The sequence below is a fragment of the Spinacia oleracea genome, chromosome 1 (assembly GCF_020520425.1).
Source record: "Spinacia oleracea cultivar Varoflay chromosome 1, BTI_SOV_V1, whole genome shotgun sequence".
NCBI classification, from domain to species: Eukaryota; Viridiplantae; Streptophyta; class Magnoliopsida; order Caryophyllales; family Amaranthaceae; genus Spinacia; species Spinacia oleracea.
The window spans coordinates 112,535,799-112,559,183 of record NC_079487.1 but is presented as its reverse complement, the minus strand read 5'-3'; the positions used below and the strand labels follow the sequence as shown (position 1 = coordinate 112,559,183).

General features: G+C 33.8%; 1 protein-coding gene across 4 annotated transcripts; it reads left to right on the top strand.

Annotated features, from left to right (window-relative positions):
- Positions 1-11,661: 11,661 nt before the first annotated feature.
- Positions 11,662-23,166, top strand: LOC110785500 (guanylyl cyclase 1). 4 transcript variants are annotated; one of them, XM_021989950.2, is made up of 10 exons: positions 11,662-12,248; positions 14,257-14,566; positions 14,660-14,784; positions 17,459-17,573; positions 19,043-19,117; positions 19,219-19,307; positions 20,163-20,224; positions 22,157-22,229; positions 22,618-22,693; positions 22,772-23,166. In XM_021989950.2, exons 2-10 carry the CDS (start codon positions 14,408-14,410, stop codon positions 22,796-22,798), a joined length of 801 nt encoding a protein of 266 aa, XP_021845642.1. In that variant the 5' UTR covers positions 11,662-12,248; positions 14,257-14,407; the 3' UTR covers positions 22,799-23,166. The 4 variants fall into 4 exon arrangements, with proteins under 4 accessions (XP_021845642.1, XP_021845640.1, XP_021845639.1 ...); XM_021989948.2 differs by having other exon boundaries at positions 11,675-12,094; positions 22,824-23,166; XM_021989947.2 differs by having other exon boundaries at positions 11,675-12,248; positions 22,824-23,166.
- The last annotated feature ends 219 nt before the right edge of the window (positions 23,167-23,385 follow it).

Sequence of the window (23,385 nt, the reverse complement as noted above, 5' to 3'; positions counted from 1 at the left end):
AACCGTATTAAATATTACAAAAAATTGGGTAAAAATTTCATGAAACTGAGTAAAATTAATCATGAGGTACAATAAATTTATTATACACTTAGTACAATTGTAGTGCAAGACCTTTTATATAAAAATATTTCTGTTCATTTTTCAAAATGGATAGGTCGTATTTGGTACATAGTACTCGTACATATTTGTTTAAAGGTAAGAAAATTACTTTAAGTAGACTTTAATCCTCGGTCATGATTTTCAGTTAGTCTAGTATTTGCAGGTCAAGTACTTTAAAATAAAGAAGAAACATAAGGGAGATTTTCACCCGTAAACACTCTGACATGGTAAGATTTGAACCTTAAAATTATGTTATCTAAATTAATATACTTGTATGTTTCGTATGATACATTGTGAAGTATATACGGAACACTAAAAAGTCTAAAGCATGTACGTAGTAGATGGAATGAAGCCACAAATCTAAACAGTACAAAGTGAGAGTTTGGAAGAGTCTAAGAACAAGACAACAAAAATTGTAAATAATATACTCCATCCGTCTCATTTTACTTGCTTTATCTAACCATTTTTTATGAGTTTTTAATCAAAATCGAACAAGTAAAATGAAATAGAGAGAGTAGTCATTTTAGATGTTACAGCAAAAGTGAGAAACCTTTGTTTAATTTGATTTTGAATTGAAGTGGGAATTAAGTGAAAGTTCACTTTTCCTCGATCAAAGTTCACTAGTCACCATAAAATCAACCTTTATGATTTGCACCATTTCAAATCAAAAGGTGTCAAGAATTAAAGAGTAAGAAGATTATGAACATAATATATAGAAAATTTTGGTATTTACTACTTTTAAAATACACCACTTTTGTATTTACTACCTTATGAAATTTTTATTTTAAATTACTACCTTAAACTTTCAGATTTTTTTTATTTACTACTCCCTCCATTCCTTTTTGTTGTTCCCATTTCCTTTTTTGGCATTTCTTTTTGTTGTTCCCCTATTGAATCTTTACTATTTTTGGCCATAGTTTTTTTACCAATTTACCCTAAGATTCTCCACTATTTACCAAAAACCCTAAGATTCTACCCTTTTTCCACCCTCTTTTTCCCCACCACCCTTATTTAATTAATTTCCCATCCCCCATAACCCCACCCCACTACCGTCACTTTCACTCTCTCTCACCTCTCTGATTTCACTCTCTCTCACCTCCGATTTCACTCTCTCTCACCTCACTGATTTCTCTCTCTCTCTTCAACCTCCTTTCATTTTTCTCTCTCTCCTCCTTCCTTCTCTGTTTCGATTGCTGATACCCTCAAGAACATCAAAGATGTTCTTCATTTTCATATTCCTCCTCTCACTTTTCTCTCTCTCCTCCTTCCTCTCTCACTTTTCTCTCTCCTCGTTCAATATCGCCGCCACCACCACCACAACTCCGCCACCGCCACCACCACCCGAAAAAGCTGTAGAATACGTATTATGGTTTTAGATGGTGAAATTCGACCACGAAAACCCTAGATCTAGAGTTTTCATGGTCGAATTTGACCTCTAAATCCTCAAAATCGTGAAATTGAGATCAATTGGGTATTTATTTATTTTTGTATTCACGTTTCAAATTTTTAGGGTTTTTTTTTTTTTTGCGAACTTATGACGAATTTCTGGGTTGTTTTTTTGGTTGATTTTGGTCGAGTTTTTGGTTTAATTTTTGTCGAATTTTTGGTTGATTTTGGACGAACTTTTTGCCGAAATTTTTGTCGAATTTCGGGTTGAATGTTCTCGAATTTTGGTTTGATTTTGGTCGATTTTTTGGGGTTTATTTTGGTCTAAATTTGGGTTGAATTATCTCGATTTTCTTGTCTAATTTTTGGGTTGATTTTGGTTGAACTTTCTCGAATTTCTGGGTTTAATTTTGGTTGAATTTGTTCGATTTGGGTTTAAGATTTGGGTTTAATTTCTGGGTTTAATTTTCTGGGTTTAATTTTCTGGGTTTAATTTGTTCGATTTGGGTTGAATTTTCCTGATTTTCTGGGTTGAATATGTTCGTATTTATGGGTTGAATTGTGCTCGAATTTGTTCACGAATTTGTGAGTTATTGAAGTCTAAATTTCTGGGTTTTTGTTGGATTTTCTTATTTTTTGGTTATATTTTAAATCGAATTTTCTGGTTCGATTTAGTGGTTCGATTTAGAGTTGTTCTAATTTTGTTCTTTTTCTGGTTCGATTTTAATCTGATTATTTTGTTAATGAAATATCTCTCATTTATCTTATTTATTTAATATTTTCTCTCTCCTTACTTTATTTTAAATATATAATCTCTTACACACAATCATTATTCTTACACCCAATCATTACTCTTATCCCAATACAAACAAAGATTCAGTTTTCTTAAAAACCCCCCAACATTCTTTATGGGAACAACATAAAGGAATGGAGGGAGTACCACTTTACAGTTTTCTCATTTTAAAATTAAGATATCTCTTTCGTTTCTTAATCGTTTAAAGTGATTCGAAGTTCATTATTTTCCTTTTTCTATAGGGATTTCATTGAGAACGTCATTTCAATAAAATTCTTTTGATAATTCATAAATATTTTAAAATTTTAAAAATAATATTTAATTTGTTTAAAACTTTTACGAAATGTTAAAAAGTAAGATCCATATGGAATTCTTACATATAAATGAGAAGAATGAGTTTTGAATCACTTAAAATGATTAAGAAACGAAAGAGATATCACAATTTTAAAATGAGAAAACTGTAAAATGGCAGTGAATACAAAAAAAAATGAAACTTTAAAGTAGTAATTTAAAATAAAATTTTCATAAGGTAGTAAATACAAAAGTGGTGTATTTTTAAGGTAGTAAATACCAAAAAAAACCTAATATATAATCAATCGATGATAATCTACCACAAACTTTTAACCAAAAAGCGGTACACTCACTCGATGTAAGGGACAAAATGTTGCATGCCTCCAAAGTTGTTGTGAGATCATCAGAAAGTTTATATTATTACCCTCTCCTTGTCATTTTCTTTCAAACCATGGATTTAATTGTTGAAAAATTGAATGTTATTTGCGTGAACATTCAAAAAGGATTAGGGATTGATATTGTTTCAATACAATTATGGTACTACCAACCTTTTTTTTATATATATTTGAAAATGATAAAGGTCGCAACTTGCAACTTTTAAGCCGTGTCGCAATTATGACATGACATGCTTATATATCATTAATGTAATTGTAAACTAAAATATTTAACTTACTTATATAACCTATTATACATGTTACATAAAAGGTAAGAAAATCTTAATATTCTAATTTTATTATAAGTATAATAAATATTTGTTTCCTTTTTATATAGAATACCTTATCGACAACTTTTGTGTAAGACCGCCTTACCGAAAAGACCACTTTGATTGTTTAACTAATTGGTTATATTAGTTAACTAATTAGTTCTAGTGCTTAACTAATTATTTTCATTGTTTAACTAATTTGTTTCAGTGCTCAACTAATTAGTTCAAATGTTTAACTAATTGATTTCATTACTTAACTTATATGACATCAAGGTGGTCTTTTCTGTAAAACCGCCTTATATAAAAGTTTGTACTACCCTATTTACATATTTTCATAGTAAAAATGTTGTACTGATAGAAAAATATTTTGACAACGCATGACTTACGTGACACCCATGTGTACCATTTAGAATCCAACATGTAGGATTGCGCAACTTGCGACCTTTATTACATATTATTTTTTTTATTTTTTTTTGGTGCGAATGAGCCACAAGGACGGGGATGAGAATCGATCCCGGTATCACCTGAAACCGATATGAAAGCTCTAACCAGCTGAGCTATCCATCACTCTCTTACATATTATTAAACTACCTAATTAGATTAACTTCAAATGGTTTAACTCGCCGGCCAACATCTATTCCCAAACCATTTGAGGCAATACCGGGTAGTTACATACGTAGTACGTAGTACAACCATTTTTACGCTAGTTAAAGGAGGTTCATCCATAATCTATAAGGTCCAATGATGTAAGTTGTCCAGTAAAAAAAGTCAAGAAACTTACAGAGTGAAATGGCGATGCCACATCAGAAGACTCAAACGAGTCATTCATATATATGGTAGTCGTTTGAGCATCGTTGGCATTCCTAAATCAACTAAAGACGTGAGATTTTAAGATTAAAATTGATAAACAAGGAACAACGGGTATTCAAGAAAGAGGAGGTTTGTTCATCACAGGATTCAGAGCAAAGTGATCATCGCATCAAACAACTTATTTTCAATTCCTTAGGCTCTATTTGGTTGAAAGGAATTGGAAGGAAAAGAAAGGAAAGGAAAGGAAAAATAACTTTTCCTGTATTTGGTTTTAAATATTATTCGGGAAGTGGAAGGAAATGGAAGGAACTGAAAGGAAAAACTTCTTAAGAAAAGTTTCACTTTCCTTTCCTCCCAAAATTGGAGGAATTTGCAAGGAAAGGAAAACCTAAAATTTATCAACAACAATATCCAGCGCCTAAAACTCACGTTTCTCCGCCAAACCTCCCAATTTCACACCAATATATAAAAACCCACAGCTTCTCCCTCACCTCACGTCCCTTTCTTCAACCTGTGCTTCATCCCTGCTTTATCTCTGCTTCATCCCTACTTCAGACAAGATCGATCTACAACCGCTAATAATTAAAACAAATAACAGAGTTCGAACTAGACCATAATAGTACTTATCTGAATTCTAGAGCATAGAAAATGCTTATAGTTTGTCTCTTGTGAGTTAGGCGCCTGACTATTGAAATAGAACTCGTGGCAAATCCTTCAATTATTTTCATAGATGAACAGCAGCTATTGTGATGAGAACAATGCTATATTTGAAGCATTTAATGAGCAGCTTATGCGAATAGTAGTTAATTAGAATAGTAGTAAAGTAGAATGTCGATGATTAGTTTTTCTTTTAATTTTTTATTTATTTTATTTCCTTTCCTTTCTCTTCCCTTTCTTTACTAATATTGTACTAAATATGGGATTACTATCATTTCATTTCTTCAACCAAACACGGAAAATTATAGCTTAGTTCCTTTCCTTTCTCTTCCCTTCCCTTCCTTTCCTTTCCTTTCTCTTCTCTTCCTTTACTAACATTGAACCAAACATGGCCTTAGTCTTTGGCCTTAGTTTCTTTAAACATTGAGCTTACTATCCTGGATTTAGTTTAGTCTTCGGCGTAGATATATTCATTTTAGGGGTGATTTTGGGGTCGCGCAGGGTGAGCTGCGAAACATAAGCCCAAATTTCAGATAAAAGACAATTAGTTTCGTGAATATAAACATAAACAAAATTGGAGTAGTGGTTAAGCCGTTGTTTTGTCATACCGATGGTCTTGGGTTATTAATTATCAATTATCAATTATTAATTATTAATTATTAATTATTAATTATTAATTATCAATTATTAATTATCAATTATTAATTATCAATTATTAATTATTAATTATTAATTATTAATTATTAATTATTAATTATTAATTATTAATTATTAATTATTAATTATTAATTATTAAGTATTAATTATTAATTATTAATTATTAATTATTAATTATTAATTATTAATTATTAATTATTAATTATTAATTATTAATTATTAATTATTAATTATTAATTATTAATTATTAATTATTAATTATTAATTATTAATTATTAATTATTAATTAATAATTAATAATTATTAATTATTAATTATTAATTATTAATTATTAATTATTAATTATTAATTACTACCTCCGTTCCTAAAAGTTCTTTACGCTTTCCGTTTTAGTCCGTTCCTGAAAGTTCTTTACACTTCTACTTTATTCCATTTTTACTCTTATTTGGCCCACCATAACTTACCCACTCACAATACTTTAATATTAGTTTCCACTCACTCACATTGGTGGACAATTTATAGCCACTCATTTTCCATTTGTTACCCCACCATCACATGTTCACCAAAATTCCTTAATTACCGTGCAAATAGTAACCGTAAAGATCATTTAGGAACGGAGGTAGTATTAATTATTAATTATTAATTATTAATTATTAATTATTAATTATTAATTATTAATTATTAATTATTAATTATTAATTATTAATTATTAATTATTAATTATTAATTATTAATTATTAATTATTAATTATTAATTATTAATTATTAATTATTAATTATTAATTATTAATTATTAATTATTAATTATTAATTATTAATTATTAATTATTAATTATAATTATTAATTATTAATTATTAATTATTAATTATTAATTATTAATTATTAATTATTAATTATTAATTATTAATTATTAATTATTAATTATTAATTATTAATTATTAATTATTAATTATTAATTATTAATTATTAATTATTAATTATTAATTATTAATTATTAATTATTAATTATTAATTATTAATTATTAATTATTAATTATTAATTATTAATTATTAATTATTAATTATTAATTATTAATTATTATTAATTATTAATTATTAATTATTAATTATTAATTATTAATTATTAATTATTAATTATTAATTATTAATTATTAATTATTTATTATTAATTATTAATTATTAAATATTAATTATTTATTATTTATTATTAGTAATAAGTTTCAAGAAGTTCCAATAAGTTTCATTAAGTTCAGATAAGTTCAGATAAGTTCAAATAAGTTCCAATAAGTTTTAATAAGTTCCAATAAGTTCAGATAAGTTCAGATCAGACAAGTTCAAATAAGATCAGATAAGTTTAGATAAGTTCAGATAAGTTCAGGTCAAATAAGTTGAACAGAACGCACCCTTAATCTCGACCCTTACTTCCTTAATATACAAATGTCTAACATATTTTACTTGTGTAATTCTAATTTATGTGAAAGTGACCTTAGTGCTCATGTGTTTGGCTTAATTCTTCATTTTATATATTCATTGTTATTCTTACATGTACGTCCGTCTCTTTTAATTTGTTCTTCTTATTTGAAATCTTTTTGTGAGATAAAAAAGTCAAACCAGGAAGAACAATTAGAGGAAGAAAGTGTAATTGACATACATTAATTTGATCATGCATTAACAAGGTCCTACATGAAGACACCGATATATTTTAATTGCATGCCCCTAAGACACTCTAGACTTTTAAGTTAGGGTTTAATTTATTTTTATTTTTTTTATAAAGGAAAAAAATCAGGTTTACACATTTGAGAGCGTAAACCTAACTTATCCTTTTGGATGATGAGGGAGAGGGAATGATCGAAAGACGGAAACCATAATAGCGTAACAGGACAAGAGCTTCATTTTGCCGCCACGAAATCTGGCGCTTGATTGGCTTCCCGATAACAATGAATGACCGAAAATGAATCTAATTTGATAAATCACGATTAACTAGCATCATCAATGATCCCGCTCATCTCCAACGGAAACTGTCAAATCTTGTTCATAGAATTGATCACCACCAAGTTATCCCATTCAATAATGAGATTTTTGCACCACGTCGCCAACGCAATTTTGATTCCTTCTCGTAGTGCTGCACTTCAGCAAATAGGATGGAGTCCTCCGGGTAAAGAGTCTTGGTTACCGCCACTAACAACGCTCATTTATCATCGCGAATAATAAACCTCAAACTTATGGTGGACCTTCCTATTTGGCACCATCGAAATTTAATTTGAAGAAATCAGAAGGAGGTCGATTCTACACCACTTACATTTTTGCATGGCCTGCACTTTTTTTAGGAAGGAGAATCTTGCTCTTCGACGTTGGACCACATCTTTATGTGGTTAATGATTAAGCAACTAATTTCTTTGATTGATCTTGTTTCATTTTTAAACGATATGATATTTCTAGTACATCAAATATACCACCAAACTGTACCTAATTTTTCTATGGATCAACCCTAAGAAATCCTTAATGTGAATTAAGTTATCAAGCAAGGATATATATGTACGTATATGGGGATCAGGGAAAGTGAGACACCAACCATATGAAGAGTTGAGATGGCTGAGAAGGTGCTCTTCAAATGGGCAAGTGAGGAACAAATGCTTACTAGATTTTGTATGGTGGGACTGTGGGAGAAAAACTAAAAATAGAGAGGAACCAAAACATGACTTCTAAAAGTGTCTTTCCTTTGACGGAAGAGTATCACTACATATTTTTCAAAGAAATTTTTTAATTTTCGGGGCTACATTTAGTTTCCAAATCCAGTTGAACGAAACTCTATTATATGTTGCTAAAGAAAGACCTTGCACTAAGTAAGCATCTGTTTTGGTTGAACAGTTACCACTTGGGTCAAGGCCAAAGAACATTTTATCTTCAATGTCATTAATAGGAATAGGGATTGCCATTATTTTAGACGTTGTAGGGAAACCACTTGTCTTAATTTATCCTCAACCCATTGCTTATCTAGGGTTATGAATTGAGAAACTTTTTGTTTTTCGTGGGTTAATGACTAGTAGAAAATTTTCTTATGGGGGAGGAAAAAACCAAATTATCTTCCAGAAGTCAATGTTCGATCCTTTCCCTAACTTGCCATTGAATTCCTTTTTTGGAATGGGACTTAGCTTCATTAGATTGCGCTATTTCCATGACACATTTAAAGGTGATATGTAGTCTAACAACTAAGTTAGGGTTTAATTAATTTGTTTTGTTTGACTTTTTACACCAACATGAGGCCTATAATACTTTAATGTAGCCATATTTGTAGGTTGATGTAATAGACCCAAATTTTACAGGTGGTAAAGGCAGGCCCGGCCCAAATGATAATGGGCCCTTTGCTAATGTTAAAAAATAGGGCCTATTTTTTTTCAAGACAACCACAATTAGACAAAAATTGAAAAACACAATAAATTAGACAGCCAAAACAAGAAGTAAAAAAAACCAAAAAGTGTAACTACAAAATAAATTGACACTATAATACTGAAAATGTCCTACTTTTCTGACTTCTTGCTCTGCATCTCTGCCAGAGGAGTTTGGGAAAGACAAATCACGAGAGAAAAGTATTAAGGCCCATTTACATGTTGTAATTTTATTTTTTTATTTTATTTTAAGCATTCAGTCCAAGATTTACCAAATTTGGAGGCCCCTTTGAAGGTGAGGCCCTGTTCCGTGTCCCACCTTGGACAGGTACAGGGCCGGGCCTGGGTAAAGGTGCGGACCTTGAAGATAAATTGGAAGATGAGATAACGTTAAGAAAATCACCCAATAATTTTGTCGAGAAAGAAGAAGAATATCTGCTACTTCCCTATCCTCGGAACATATATTCTACTAAAATAGTTGTTGATGTGGTTGTGGTTGTGGTTGTGGTTGTGGTTGTGATTGTGTTAAGTTATTTTCTACTAAAATGCCATCAAATCATTTGGCCCTAAGTAGTGGAATACCTAACTCTGACATGAACACGTACATTACAAAATCAATTACTGATAAACTCAACTTAATCAAAACAACTAACTTCGGTATCGTTTTTATGTCATCAAATCATTTGGCCCTAAGTAGTTTGGATTTTTAGTTTAAAATTTGAAAGTATAATTTACTAGATTGAACAATGCAGTTAAAAAATAGTTATACTTATATAGTAATCAGGTTGATTTTGAAAAATGATAAATAAACTCGAAAATATATTTTTATAGTTATCACATTTTTTATTTTTAGTTTTCGTTGTTCTTTAATGGTATTTTACACGCGTTTTAACGACTAATTAATGTTCATTGAGATTCCTCTATTTTATTTATTTAAACAAGACAAATTACGATTGTTTATAATGATCTCACTTTTATCAAAATTCAGATATTGGGAAAATGGGAAATATTTAATGTCCCAATGGAAAAGTGTGAGATGATAAATGACCCGATGAATTTAATTGGTTAAAATAATCATCGGACACAAATTTTGATAGAATATTAAGGCATTTATGTGATAATATAAAAGGAAATATAAAGAACATTTTGGGACATCCAAAAAGGAAAACGTAAAGAACAAAAAGAGACGGAGGGATTAGAAAAATAAAAACAAAAAACGATATCGAACCCCCCTTTAGTCATTTTAAAAACAAACCTAATATGCTACCGTAGTACCGATACCAATTGTTCTATCATGGGCGTTTGGTTCGCACAGTGCTATATTGGTATGGGGTTGGAATCAAGATTAATATCAAGATGCAATTAGAACTTTATTATTAATATCATGTATTTGGTTCAGTTCGAGAATGCATGTTTTTCGTTTCATTTGACACATAGAATAAACGTATGAGCCTAACCCACCTTCACGCTAGGTTTCTAATCCTCATATTTTGGATTTGAGGTAGAGTTGTCAAAACGGTTACTCTGATCCAGGTTGGGTCATCTTAGGTCTCGAGTCACGATCTAGTCTGGTCATGTCAGGTTATCTTGTCACCCGAGACCAGGTCGGTTTGATTTTCGATCGGGTCATGTCGGGTTGCTTTTCCAGTTCGGGTACATGTCGGGTTTTGGTCGAGTCATATTCCTGTTGGTTTCAATTTTGATTTTGGGTCTTATCGATTCGGGTTTAAGCCGATTTTTTAAAAGGTAATTTCGAGTTCGGGTCAGGTTTTGGTCAGGTAAGTGTCGGGTCGATTAAATTTCTGATCTTCACTCCCGTACACGGTTCAAGATCGAGTTCGGTAATTATCAGGTCTGGACAAGTCGAGTTATAAATAGGTCAGGTAACGGGTCATCGCAGGGTTATCGCAGGTCGGGTAGATAACAAGTTGCATCAGTTTATAAGCAGTTTCGGGTTTGTATCGGGTCGGGCGTCGAATCGAGTTTAGATCATCTTTGGGGTCGGGTCAATTAGTTATCTGTCATCTTCCAGTCGGGTTCTGGTTCGGACCATACATTATCGGGTCACAATCGGTTATCTATTTTTCCGGATCGGATACAGGTCGGGTTACGACTTCTCTATTTTAACAACATTTCGGATTTCGGTTGGTTACGGATACGATCTGTTCAGGTTAGGTTATCGGGTCGTGTCAATTTTTTACAGCTCTAATATGAGGTATGAGTTTCAAACTCTTAAATTATTAATCAAACACATGGTATACGTTTAGATCATTCTAAACACAACCAAACCCCCCAATGAGTTACAACCTCCGTGCCTTAAAATTCTTTACATTTACTGTTTACACGAACTCCAATACAATATTTAACCACTAATATATCTAATTTCATATGTGAAAGAATTGTAGAAAGATATATTCTGAAAATACATACTAAGACCAATCTACCATGATCTTACATGATAATGTTTCGATGTACGGATTATATAATAATACTCCCTCCGTATTATTTTATGGGTTAAAACTACTACATGTTTATTTTTGTTTACTTTTATACCAACTCTGCAAGTTTTCCTACTTCCATTACAATCATAAACAATTATTTTAGGTAACTTTTACATCTCACTTATTTTTTTCTTTTTTTCAACTACGTCACTTACTTCATTATTATATAACATTCAACTAAACTTTCTTAATATTTGTATAGGTCAATATGTAACCCCTAAAATTTGTACATCCAACTAAGAATTTACGGTTAAAATTTGTACAGCCTGGATTTTCACAAACTCCAACTCGTTTTTTATCCTTGGGGGTGGTGGTCAGGCATGTATTGTAGACTCGGCTCTTCAGCTGAGTTGAAAGCTTGTGTCCTTGGTCTCTTTGGTCTTCATTCTGCATTATGGAGAGGTTTTTCTTCTCTGTCAATTACACAGATTCCTCAATGGTGGTTCATCTGTTGCAATGTCTTTTGCTTCCTCCTGTCTCTATTCCTAGTCTCTTGGGTTCGACGTCTTATGGACTCTCTTCACTCATTCTTTGTCTGCAAGGTGTCTAGGTCCTTGGTGGAAGATGCCCACGTTCTAGCAGGACAGGCTCGTCAGCGTCAGCTTATTTCGCCTTTTTTTTTTTTTTTTTTTTTTAGGGAAACGTTACCCACAAAAATGCAATTAATAGGCTAGAGACCTAGAGTTCCCTGTAAAATGACAATAATACCGAATTAAACCCCAGGTTTACCCTAAAAAAAAAACCAGGTTTTAAACCAAAATTACAGAGAGAAGAATCAACAAATAAGGAAGAAGCATTAATTAGTAGCAGGTAGAAATCGTGGAATGTTCAACCTTTTTCAGAAATTAATAATTTCCAGAACTTTTATTTATTTTATTTATTTGAGAGTAGCGATTTATCACTATATCTCAATTCTCATCACCTCTGTTCTTCTTCAACTCAACCTCATTCCTCATTTTCCCAGGTACCTAATATTTGTTTTACTGATTTTGCTTAATTTTATTGTCGATTTACGAGTTAAATTTAGGAGCATTTTATCTGTTGAATTCGATTTTTATCTGGAATTGGTTGATCATTATATTTGCTGCATGATTTAGCTGATTTTTTGAAATTTTAGCTATTGAATTACTTCTGGTTTTAGATTGATTACTTATTAACGGGCATGATTTGATCGAATTTCGAATAAATTTAGCATTATATGTCGTTTGGGATAAATTGGTAGAATTAATGTATGTTGTGGTTTTAGGTCATTAGAAATTCAATGAAAATCGCACTTTTATAATTGGAATCGCTAGAAACTTTGTGGTTCTGATAAATGTTTCGAGTTTGGATTAGATAGACTATATGTGCAATGTGGCCAATGTCTTTCTGATGTGAATTGAATTACAGGAAGAGAACTCTCTTGATTTATGTGATCTGAACTCGATTGTTAGTTGAAAGCTCGAAACTTTAAATTGTTTAAGGCTAAAAATCACTAATTAGAGGGAGGGTGGAAGTGTGTTTTGATGGAGGATGGATAAATCGAAGGATAAGATCTCAATTATCGCAAGTTGAGAACTCTCTTTCGTATGGCGAACAGAAAGATGAACACTTATCGCAAGGTGTTTTGTGGTCAAGCAAACCAATAAGCAAAGCTCAATATAACTTAACTCAACTCAAATCTGATTTTATTCATTAAAAACATGCCCTTACATATCGGAATCCTTAAATCGGAATCAAAACAGCAAATTATAACCTAATCCTAGTGCAAATAGGAAAACTAATCCTAACGTAAGTATGAAAACTAATCCTAGTGCAAGTAGGAAAACTAATCCAACTCAAAATAGGAAAACTAAAACTGAATCCTAATAGGTTTAGGAAAAAAGCTCCTAATCCTACTTGAATTAGGAAAGTTAACCCACATCAAACTGAAATTAACTATGCCCAAAATGAGATAACCATCACAGGTGAGACCAAAAACTCATGAGCAAAATCTAATAAAGCAATAAAGATATGAAGAGTCTTGAGACGTCCCGTGCATACACATCACTTTCTATACTTAGGTTTTGCGAAATAGGGACATCGTAGATCACAATTCATAAGGAGAAGTAGCAGACATTTGGTTCTTTAGCCGTTCGTAGGCAGAATGGAGGGTCAAGAAAGGAATTCGGTTACCGGTATAATATGGTATGGTTTGGTGATCAAAGGATTTTTGTTGGAGAATGGAAGAGAGAAACCCATACAAGGATAGAAAAGCATCAATTCTATTGAATGCCTTAGTCAGTTTATGAAATAGGCTTTTCTTGTGCTACCATTACTTCATTTTTTAAGATCAAGACTCCTTTTAAGTAGTGTTATTTCTCCATAAAACTACTAGATTCATACAACGTAAATTGGCCAATATTTCCAAATTAGTCCAACTTCGTACCTTTCCGGCCTTCGATTAAATTCCTTATTTTAGTGGAATAATTGAGCGACGGCTTCTGCCTCCTGTGCCACTTTGGAATCTTCATGGACTAGCTTCCGCCAAAAAGTTCCGCGTTCTCTTTTACTTTATCCCGCCCGATCGGTAGAATCCGTGGTGGCTGCGCAAAAGAGACTCCCTGGTTTAGGGGGGAACCACGTTTTTTCATATAGGGAGTTGCATTAAATCGAATTGAAACACCATCGAGCAAGAAAAAACAAACCCATTTTTGAACCGGGGAGGAGGCCCCTCTCCCGCTCCCTTTTCGGAATATGTGGTCGGGTTGGGGAGATCGAAAAGAATGCATTGGATGGATGCCCGGCGAAATAAGCTCAATTGATTCAGCCTTGAAAGTGATCGGTATTGAGTCAATCCAATTACCCCACAGTTATCTTAATTAATCTACAATTGTATGGTGCACCGGTTCTTGTTGCAGATTTGAGATTTTGATTCTTAAATATGCTGTTTTGTTTCTTGAGCTCTCGCTACTTAACTCTTAATAAAGATCTTTGTGCTGTTGTGATTGCAGACTTCCAGTTGGTGGACTGCAGGCCAGGGAATAAATGTGCAGATTCTAAACATTAGTCATCTGAAGTCTACATAACGGTCAATGTGTTTGAAGTTTGAAGAAAACCAATGAATTGAACTTCTAAAGTAGTCGCTTTTTTGGTTCATTTCCAATGTGGCCTCTGTGTGTTTTTGTAAATAAATTACTGAACTTGGAAGAGGTTGCACAAAATAGTTCAGATTGCAGTTTATCCGGTTCTTGCTCACTCAAGTTTTCGTCAACTGATGAAATAGAACATGATGTGATGTTACCCCGTGTACATTTCATAGAGGTATATCATCATAGTCTTATCAACTTTTCATTTCGGTGCAGCTATTTAGATTCTTTGTACAAATGCTTTCATACTTTTGTAATATTCTTGCAGGTTCCTCATGTCAATCAGTTATCCAATTGGGATTGTGGTCTTGCCTGTGTTCTGATGGTTTTGCAAACAATTGGCATCAACAACTGCAGCTTGCATACATTGGAGAAGCTCTGTGGTACAAGAAGGTGTGCTTTATTTGCTTTATATAATATCTTAAACCTCCCAGCAATGTGGAAGCTTACACATTAATGTACTTGGACAAGGGGTCCAGAAATTTTTTGTATTCAATACTTCATTCAATCCTTGGTGGCATTTGACAAGGGGTACAGAACTACAGACTTTTAAAGTTAGAAACAGAACATCTATGAAGACCTTGGTTTTCAGTCTAGTTAAATTCCTTCTGGACTGGACATACAACAGAGCTTGCCCTGCATGTAATGAGGCTCTTAGTTCAAAAGCTATTTCAACATTTTCACTGCAATGGCTATTCAGAGAGGCATCACAATCAGGATGAGGTAGATAAAGGTGCATGTAATACATAATGTTAACAGGCAATCAGCTTTGACGGGCAGCAGTGTGTTATGTTGATATTATTAGCAGCCTTATGCCCAGGGTTTCAAATTTAGAGATAGTTTCTACATAGTCTGCTACTCTGCTCCTAAACATGGTCTTCAGTTGGCTAATATAGAAAATTGAAGATTGCGGAGATGAAACTTTTTAGCTCGAATCCTGGGAGATGGATGGCAGTTTCCGGCTTTCTGCATGTTTCTTTTGTTCTCTTCTTTTCACCCTTTGTTCCTCTTGTGTGTTTATTAACTTCTGGAGATTGTGTGATTGCACCCATTCACCCATTCTATGTCTTTTGCTTCTGAAATCCAGTTGCCTGCATAAACCTCAGTGGGACGTTCCGGACTATTGCTTTTGATGCATGATGTTAAAGAACTATGTTGTTTGCCACCTAGCTGGATGACCCTTTCTTTGGTGTTTTGGACACCTGAGTTGTATATGTTTCCGAGGAATTTGCAAATTCTAGAAACATGAGGCTTAGTAGTGTGGGGTTTGGTTGAGTAGGGAATGTCATTTGTGGAGAACTAATGGTTTTCAAGGCTTTATTCGCCTATGGAAGTTAACGAGGATATGGGTTCTTGAGAAATTTGTGAAGTTTCTTTCTTCTTCATGATCTTTGAATGTCATAGTGTTGGTGCTGTTATAGTTAGAGACTTAGAGGGTAAATTAGAGCATACGTTACCTCACGCGATATTCTCCAAGTGGGTTAGACTTATCCCAACTTACTCTGCATAGCACATACTCGATACGGCACATAGAACGGTTTCTTCTCTTGTTTCTTAAGAGAAAGATGCAGCAAGAATGAGGGAGCTCATACTTCCTGTCTTCCCTAAAATTCAAACAGTTTTGGAAGAGAAAGATTGGGATAATGATAGAAGTAAATAAATTATTACTATCTGAGTCCAGTCACTAACTCACTGTCCTTCATCTGCAGTCTTTCTGACTCCCTTCTACAATCAGGGTATAAGCTGCTTATAGGATATCTGAATCTATTTGAACCTCACCAATAATCAGATTCATCCTCGGTGGCTGCTGTAATTGGTGTTGGTTTCTATCACTTTCCTCACTCCCTGTACGTCCCTCTTTGGCTTTGGCCCACATCTTCCTCTCCCATTGCTCCACCTTTCTGCTGTTGTTTTTTTGTTTGTCTTGATATCACCCTAATCCATTTGACATTTTTTTTATTTAGATGATATCTTCCTTGGCAATATTTTCACTTTGTAGAATTACCGTGAGTTTTTTCATTACCTCAACCCGTTCATCTTAATCTGGAGTCTACACTCATAAATAGGACATTATGGTGTTGGTGGTAATTTAATGCTGATGAAAAGTATTGAAAGTTTCCTCTATGTGAAAAGAAAACCTCTTCCATGTTTCACCAACAGGAATTTAAGAAGTTCCGGTAGCAAATTTTCATTTGGAAGGCGGAGGTACCTCTTAAGGCGAGGGCTTTTGTGTAGACATTGGCGTTAAAAAGGATTAACACTTATGACATGCTCCAAAAGCATAGACCAAGTTTGGTAATTTCAACGGATATGTGCTTGCTTTTTCGTGCTAGTGAGTCATGTTCACATGTTTTCTTACATTGTGAAATGGTGAGTTACCTTTGGAGGAGAGTCTTTGCGCTTCATGAAGTCATGACGAATCTTGGGTTTGCCCTTCATAGATACTGGATACTGAGTTCGGCTGCGGATTTGCTTCAGGGGTTTGGTAAGGGTAAAAATAAGTGATTGTTTTGGCGCAATGCTATCATGGCAATTATGTGGTGTGACTTGTGTGAATTGTTGGAGAAAGAGAGAAACTCGAGGATCTTTTCCGAGTTCCTTACCTTTTGAGTTATTGTGGGCAAGATCACATATTTAGCATCTATTTGAGCTAAGGGCGGTGGGGCTTACAAGAGTTACTCAGTTGGGGAGGTAAAAAAAAATGGGGGCAATCTGTAATTTCGTTTCCCAGATCAGAGGACAGCTTGTCCTCATTGTTGTTCTCATTTTTTCCTACTGTTAATAGAACCTGTTTTTCTTAATTCTTATATGAAAAAAAAGGGATGGTCTCTGTCTTGGTTGCCTATATATTTCTCCTGCTACCTTTAAGAGTCTTTCACAAATCTCAACTTGATTGTAATGCTGACATGTCACCCCTAAAAATAGAGTTCATTGGCTTTTGTAACAGCTGTAATTGAATCTATTTAGAACATAAATCTCTTGTTTGGATGTTAACTGCTTCTTGCAACTTTTACTATTTTTTTGCTATATATTTATGTTTTTGTTTCAATTTTTCTCTTTCTTTTAGCAGCATCTGGACTGTTGATCTGGCATATTTGCTGCAAAAGTTTTCTGTCATCTTTTCCTTCTTCACTGTGACTATAGGAGCGAACCCAAACTTCTCCGTGGAGTCATTTTACAAGGTAGCTTCCAGTACTAAGTTAAATATACCCTTTTTATCTTTTTTCTATATTGTCAATTTGCTTACAAGCTGTCTCTTTGAACTGGATGCTATAGTACGATAATTAAGGTAAAAGTAACTGCCCCAAAATATAAGTTGTTGAGCTTAAATTTAAGAATCCTTGTGGGTGGTCGTTTGAAGGAAAGCTTATGTGTTTGTTGGACAAGTTCACGGTGAGGATAAATTAATGATGCTCATACAGTCACGCACTAGCATAAACAAGCCTTTACTGATATGGAGCCTGAGTAGATCCGTGAGCATTTTCTAACTTCCCTTGGTTCATGTTATCCTGGGAAAAAGGTATTGATTATTCACTCAGATACTGTAACTTTTTAAATGCTTGCTGAAGAAATTTCTGAGATTTCCTATGAAAGCTGTATGGCTGCAAAGTGCAGTGGCTACCGAGTTCGCATCGTTGGTGATGAATGAAAGGGGTTGTATAATGGCTGGTTTTGTCGAAAGATGGTTAAGTTTCCTATAGAAGAGTCTCCCTTGCTAGTACCTATGTTTCTTGATTAACTGGGCATATTGTCAAAAAAATCTCTAAAATTTTTGGATGTCATTTTTATCGTTATTAATTGAGCAGGAGTCGTCGTCTAAATATTGTTGAGTATAATATAGCTTATGTATTAATTGCCTCTAAAAGCTCAAAGTGCAATTGATACCATAGAAAAAAATCGCGGATGCGGCCGCAATCTCGTTAACGGTTGCGTTATCGCGGAAATCTCTTGTAGCGGGTAAATAGAACGGACCGAGGCTAACGCGGTATGAATTTTCTCAAAAGCTTCACATTAATAGGTTTAAGCTCTGATTATACTTTTAAGATTAAAAAACATTTTTTCAACACAATATAACCAGTGGGTAACATATTTTGTGAACAAATGATCATACAAAATCTCATCTTAAATACATAATTAATTACTACAGTATGTTTGGCCAATTTGTACAAAAGAATGGTGTAACGGAAAAAAAAACCTTCTAACGCGGCGAGTCGCCCTTATGTAACAGGCGACGCGGGGAGAACGCCGTGATTTCTGTCGTACGGTTACATAACGCGGTTTTGCAGAACAGAAAATCCAAAACCGGTTACGCAATGAAACGACCAAGTTTTAATTCCATGGTTAATACTTCCGCTTCTAGCAAGAAGATCAATCTTTGAAACTTTCTGCTGTGTGCTCTTTTTCTTTAAGCCTCCGGTTATATATGCTTCAAGGTGTCTCCTGCCCTTTCCTCTTTACCTGCTTCGAAAAGGAAGGAAAAGTTGGCATGTGTTCTACTGTTGTACCATGCTGTCCATTGCTAGAATTAAAATTTTATGTATTTTAGTTCACCATAATTTGATAAGTGTTCTTATTACACCTTTACCATGATAAAATCATAAAAGGATTCTTTTCTTCATGACATGTGATGATTATGATTAAAATTTTGCAGGATCAGTTACCACATGATTTGGTCCGAGTAGATATGCTATTTCAAAGAGCAATTGAAGCTGGAATCAGGATAGAGGTAAAAGAGAGCTTGAATACTTGAGTACCTTCAACTCTGACACCCCAAGAAACCTAATGTCATGTTGATGACCTGTGATACATCAATACTTTCTCTTGCAGTGCAGATCATTTAGTCTAAAAGAAGTATCTCTCTTGATCTTGTCAGGAAGATACGTAGCAATTGCTTTGGTTGATCAGTGCAAACTTACGTAAGTATTTGGTTCTTGGACTTCTTCATTGATCTCTTATTCATCAATTCTCATAAGGGTGGCGAACTGACTATATAGCCATATCCGTTACCATGGTGCTGTCTAACCTCTCTCTTGTTCCACATAGTCTATTTTGTATTGCGAAACCTTTTTGGTGATGTTTTAACTGCATGATGATTATCCTTGACCACCTTTTCATTTCTTGTTCTTATGGATATTTGCCTGTTTTTTATATATGGATTATTTTGTAGGCTTTTACCTTAATTTGTCTCAAACATGTTCTCACCCTGGCAAATGGACCGTGGTTTTGTTTATACTTTTTATTACCTTTAAACAATTCCTCAATACTTTGGAGCTTACGAACACATGACTTTTCTAGTGTTCTTTCAAGTTTGTCACTCAAAATGCAAATTCATTTATGGATTACAAATCTGAGATTCCTTTGCAACCTGAGGATAGCTCCGTGAAGTACATTGTAATTTTTTTTCTGTGGCCTTTACTGCTGTCACACCCATCTTAGACACGGCAACAACAAATCCTCTGAACAGGTGAAGTTGCAGTAGGTATTCTAAGGTGTAACACATTTTTTTTCTGTGGCCTTTACTGCTGTCACCCCCATCTTAGACACGGCAACAACAAATCCTCTGAACAGGTGAAGTTGCAGTAGTTATTCTAAGGTGCAAAATAAACTTGTGTAACCCTTATATGGACTATATTTCCTAGCATTTATTTTGTTAAGTGGAAAGAAGAAAGCCTTAGTTCTGAGTCATAAAATATTTCAGTTCCTCCTCCAAGTCCATTAGTTATTTCAAAGTCTGACGTCGACCTTTTCTAAATGTTGTCATATATTTACAGTCAGTCATGGCCGGAGGATTACCATGTCTCTGATTTTTGTGGAAGCAATCTGGCCTACACAGGTGAACTGGTTTCCTTTTCAGTTTTCTCTTTGTATTGTGATAAAATCCAGAAATCTTAGTTCTTTGAAAGCATGCTGCTTATTAGCTTACCTTATTGCTTACCATGCATCTTGATTTTGCGCTATCTTGCTTCTACGTGTGTGTTTGTTAGATTACTGCTTTGCTGTATATTCTTCTATAAGTTGGTTATTCTCACTACCTATTGAAACTGATCTTATACGACGTATACTTTATCAACCTTATATACTTCCGTCAGAAATTTATGATTTTGTAATGGCTTCCTGTCATCTAGCTCAAGTGCATAGCAGTCCATTAGAAAATTTGAATCTAAATAAAATGTATACTCAGCACTAACGAGTACCTGCATAAAATTTTGAGAACGGCAACAAGGCCCACAACCACTGTCATCAGTTACCTTCCTATTTTAGGCCCCTACTAGATTAGCTGATTAATCATCTAACTATATCATTTGTAAATAACTTCCTAGGCCCACAACCACTATCATCAGTTACCTTCCTGTTTTGTGTTCCCTTTGGCATGCTAAGAACAAAGGGCTGCGTAGCAGCGTCTGAACGCTTTCCGCAAAAATGCTGTTAGTTAGCCCCTTCAGTACAATGAAATATGAACCCTGGAATTTGTCTCCTTTTTCTCAAAAAACAGTTTCTATGCTAACTACCAACCTATAGTGTTCCAAAAGGTTTATGTCTATTAACTAAAGATGGTGTCAAAGCATTTATTGATTTAGGGATTAAAGTGGTTGTTTGGTTGGACATAGGTAGAAATATAACCTAGGAAGTTGTTAGTTTGTTAATTAACGTAGTTCAAATTCCTGGGAAATGAGAATGAAATTGTATGGTTCATCGGCATGGAGAGTTTCACTTACCTTGGGGTCACTAGAAAAGCAACGTCCTTCGTTTTTGGGAAGTCGCACTTCCTATATTTTTCCTAACTAGTTATTGGACGCACGTCGTCCCCCAAGTTAGCAAAAAAAAGTTTGTGAAATTGCAATTGGAATAATTTATGGAATTAATATTGGAATAATTTGTGAAAGTAACTACGTTTGTAGTTGCAAAAGAAAATGCTTATGAAAAAAAAAATTACACTTAGATATATCATTTCATAATGATGATGATGATGATGATGATAATGACGTCTGATCTATGAAAATTAATTGAAAAAGATGAGAAATGTGATGACTGAAAGAGAGGAAAAAGAATATTAGGCAAAGAGAATAGAGAACAGTGAAGGGCGCGCAGGCGGGACGGACGAGACGGAGGGGGGCTAGGTTTTGAAACTTGGAAGGAAGATAAGAGAAAAAGAAAAAGAAAACAAATCAGACGGAAGAAAATGAAGGAAAAAAGAAAGAAAAAGAAAAGTAAGAAGAAGGGAAATAGGCTTAGGATGGGATTTGAACCCTTGACCTTTGGAAACTCAAGATAGAGTTTCTAAAGGGACCTTCCAATTTTTTCCCTTGAAAATAGTGAATTTCAACCTTTCACCACCCAAAACACTATTGATAAGCATAGTGTTGGAAAGTTGGTGCATTTTAAAGGTTAGAGATCAAAAGAGTCCCCGTTTTCCACTTCCCTGTGTTTTTAATGTCAACAAACAAGTACGAAGACTGCTATATTATCATATGATCTTGCATGTTCATCTCAAGACCAGCTATGTGCTTAACTTTAGAATGGCATGACATTGTAGGGACAATTGTGATGATTTTCATCTTTTCAAATTGTACTCAATTTGCCTTTTAATTGGGTGAAAAAAATCGTATCAGCTGATGTTTGTCAAGATCAACTTGAGTAGTTGTTTTGTGAGACACGGGACTAAAACTGTATAGCAGCTCAAATGAGCTGACAGGTTCTAGAAAAGTTGAAGTGTGATTGATTTACATTATAACGTGGCCATAAAATGATCTGCTACTTTATGCAGGTCATTATGTTGTAATTTGTGGTTATGATGCTGACAAAGATGAGTTCGGAATCAGGGATCCTGCCAGCTCAAGGTTTTGCATCCTTCTTTTAAACCGAGCATCTCATTTTAGTGTAATACCATAAAAAGTTAAGACTTGCAAGTCGAGTGGATGGTGTAAAGTAGATTACTAGATTGAATGCATCGTAGATACAATTAAGTTATGTGGATGATTTAGTTCCTTGGTGGTATGAGTTAGAGGCATATTAGTTGGTCAATATTTATTCCCTGCAATGTTCATTCGCAACAAATAGTCCTTTGAGGTTCAAGTTTATCCTACAGCTCAAGTACTTACTTGGTTTTAATACTAGAATCTGTTGGCCTGCATTTCTTCACATTAGCTTACATTTCTTTGCTAGGAGTATTCATTTAATGGCCTATTTCGGTTTTTAATAGAGATTAATCAACATGGGAATGTGCAGGAAATATCAGAAAATCTCTTCGAAACACCTAGATGAGGCTCGCAAATCTTTTGGTACAGATGAGGACCTTCTATTGGTAATTTCCTGACTCTCTTTGTGATGGCATTAAAACTGATTCTTCTGTGAGTTTTACACACTTACTATGTCGATCCAGCTCCCGTGGATGCTAAAAAAAGAATAATGTTTAACAACATTTTACGGTACAGATTTCACTTCATCAGAGATACAATAAAGAGGCATTTCCGCTCATCTCAAATCATGTTAATGAAGATCCATGACATCTTACAGGGTAACTTACTGTAAATTGTGTATATGATCCTTCACATGTACCATATCATCCCCTGCTAGATTTTCATATCTAAATCCATCTCCAGATTTGATGAATTAGCTTAGATCAGCATCTGTAAATCGTCGCCTCTAATTTTTTTTTTTCTTTGTTTTTTTGACAGCGATTGTCTCTACTTAGATAAATAATTCTTTTGTAAATCTCTTCAATTGTGTGTTTATGTGACTGGGTGATGATTATCAAATGCTTGAAAATTGATCACCTTCTTAAGTCTTAGAGATGCCTACTAAACATCTGCACTTGGTTTCTGGGTCAAAATGAGGAAAATGCGTGAAAAGATTCGTGTTTGTCCAATGAAATACTCTAATACAGTAGGACAAATCATTTTCTGGGTGGTAAAACAATTACTCAAAAGTAATGTTATAGATGAGACAATCTTAGGGCTGGTAAGATGTGCATGGAAAAAATAGCTGGAGACGGTT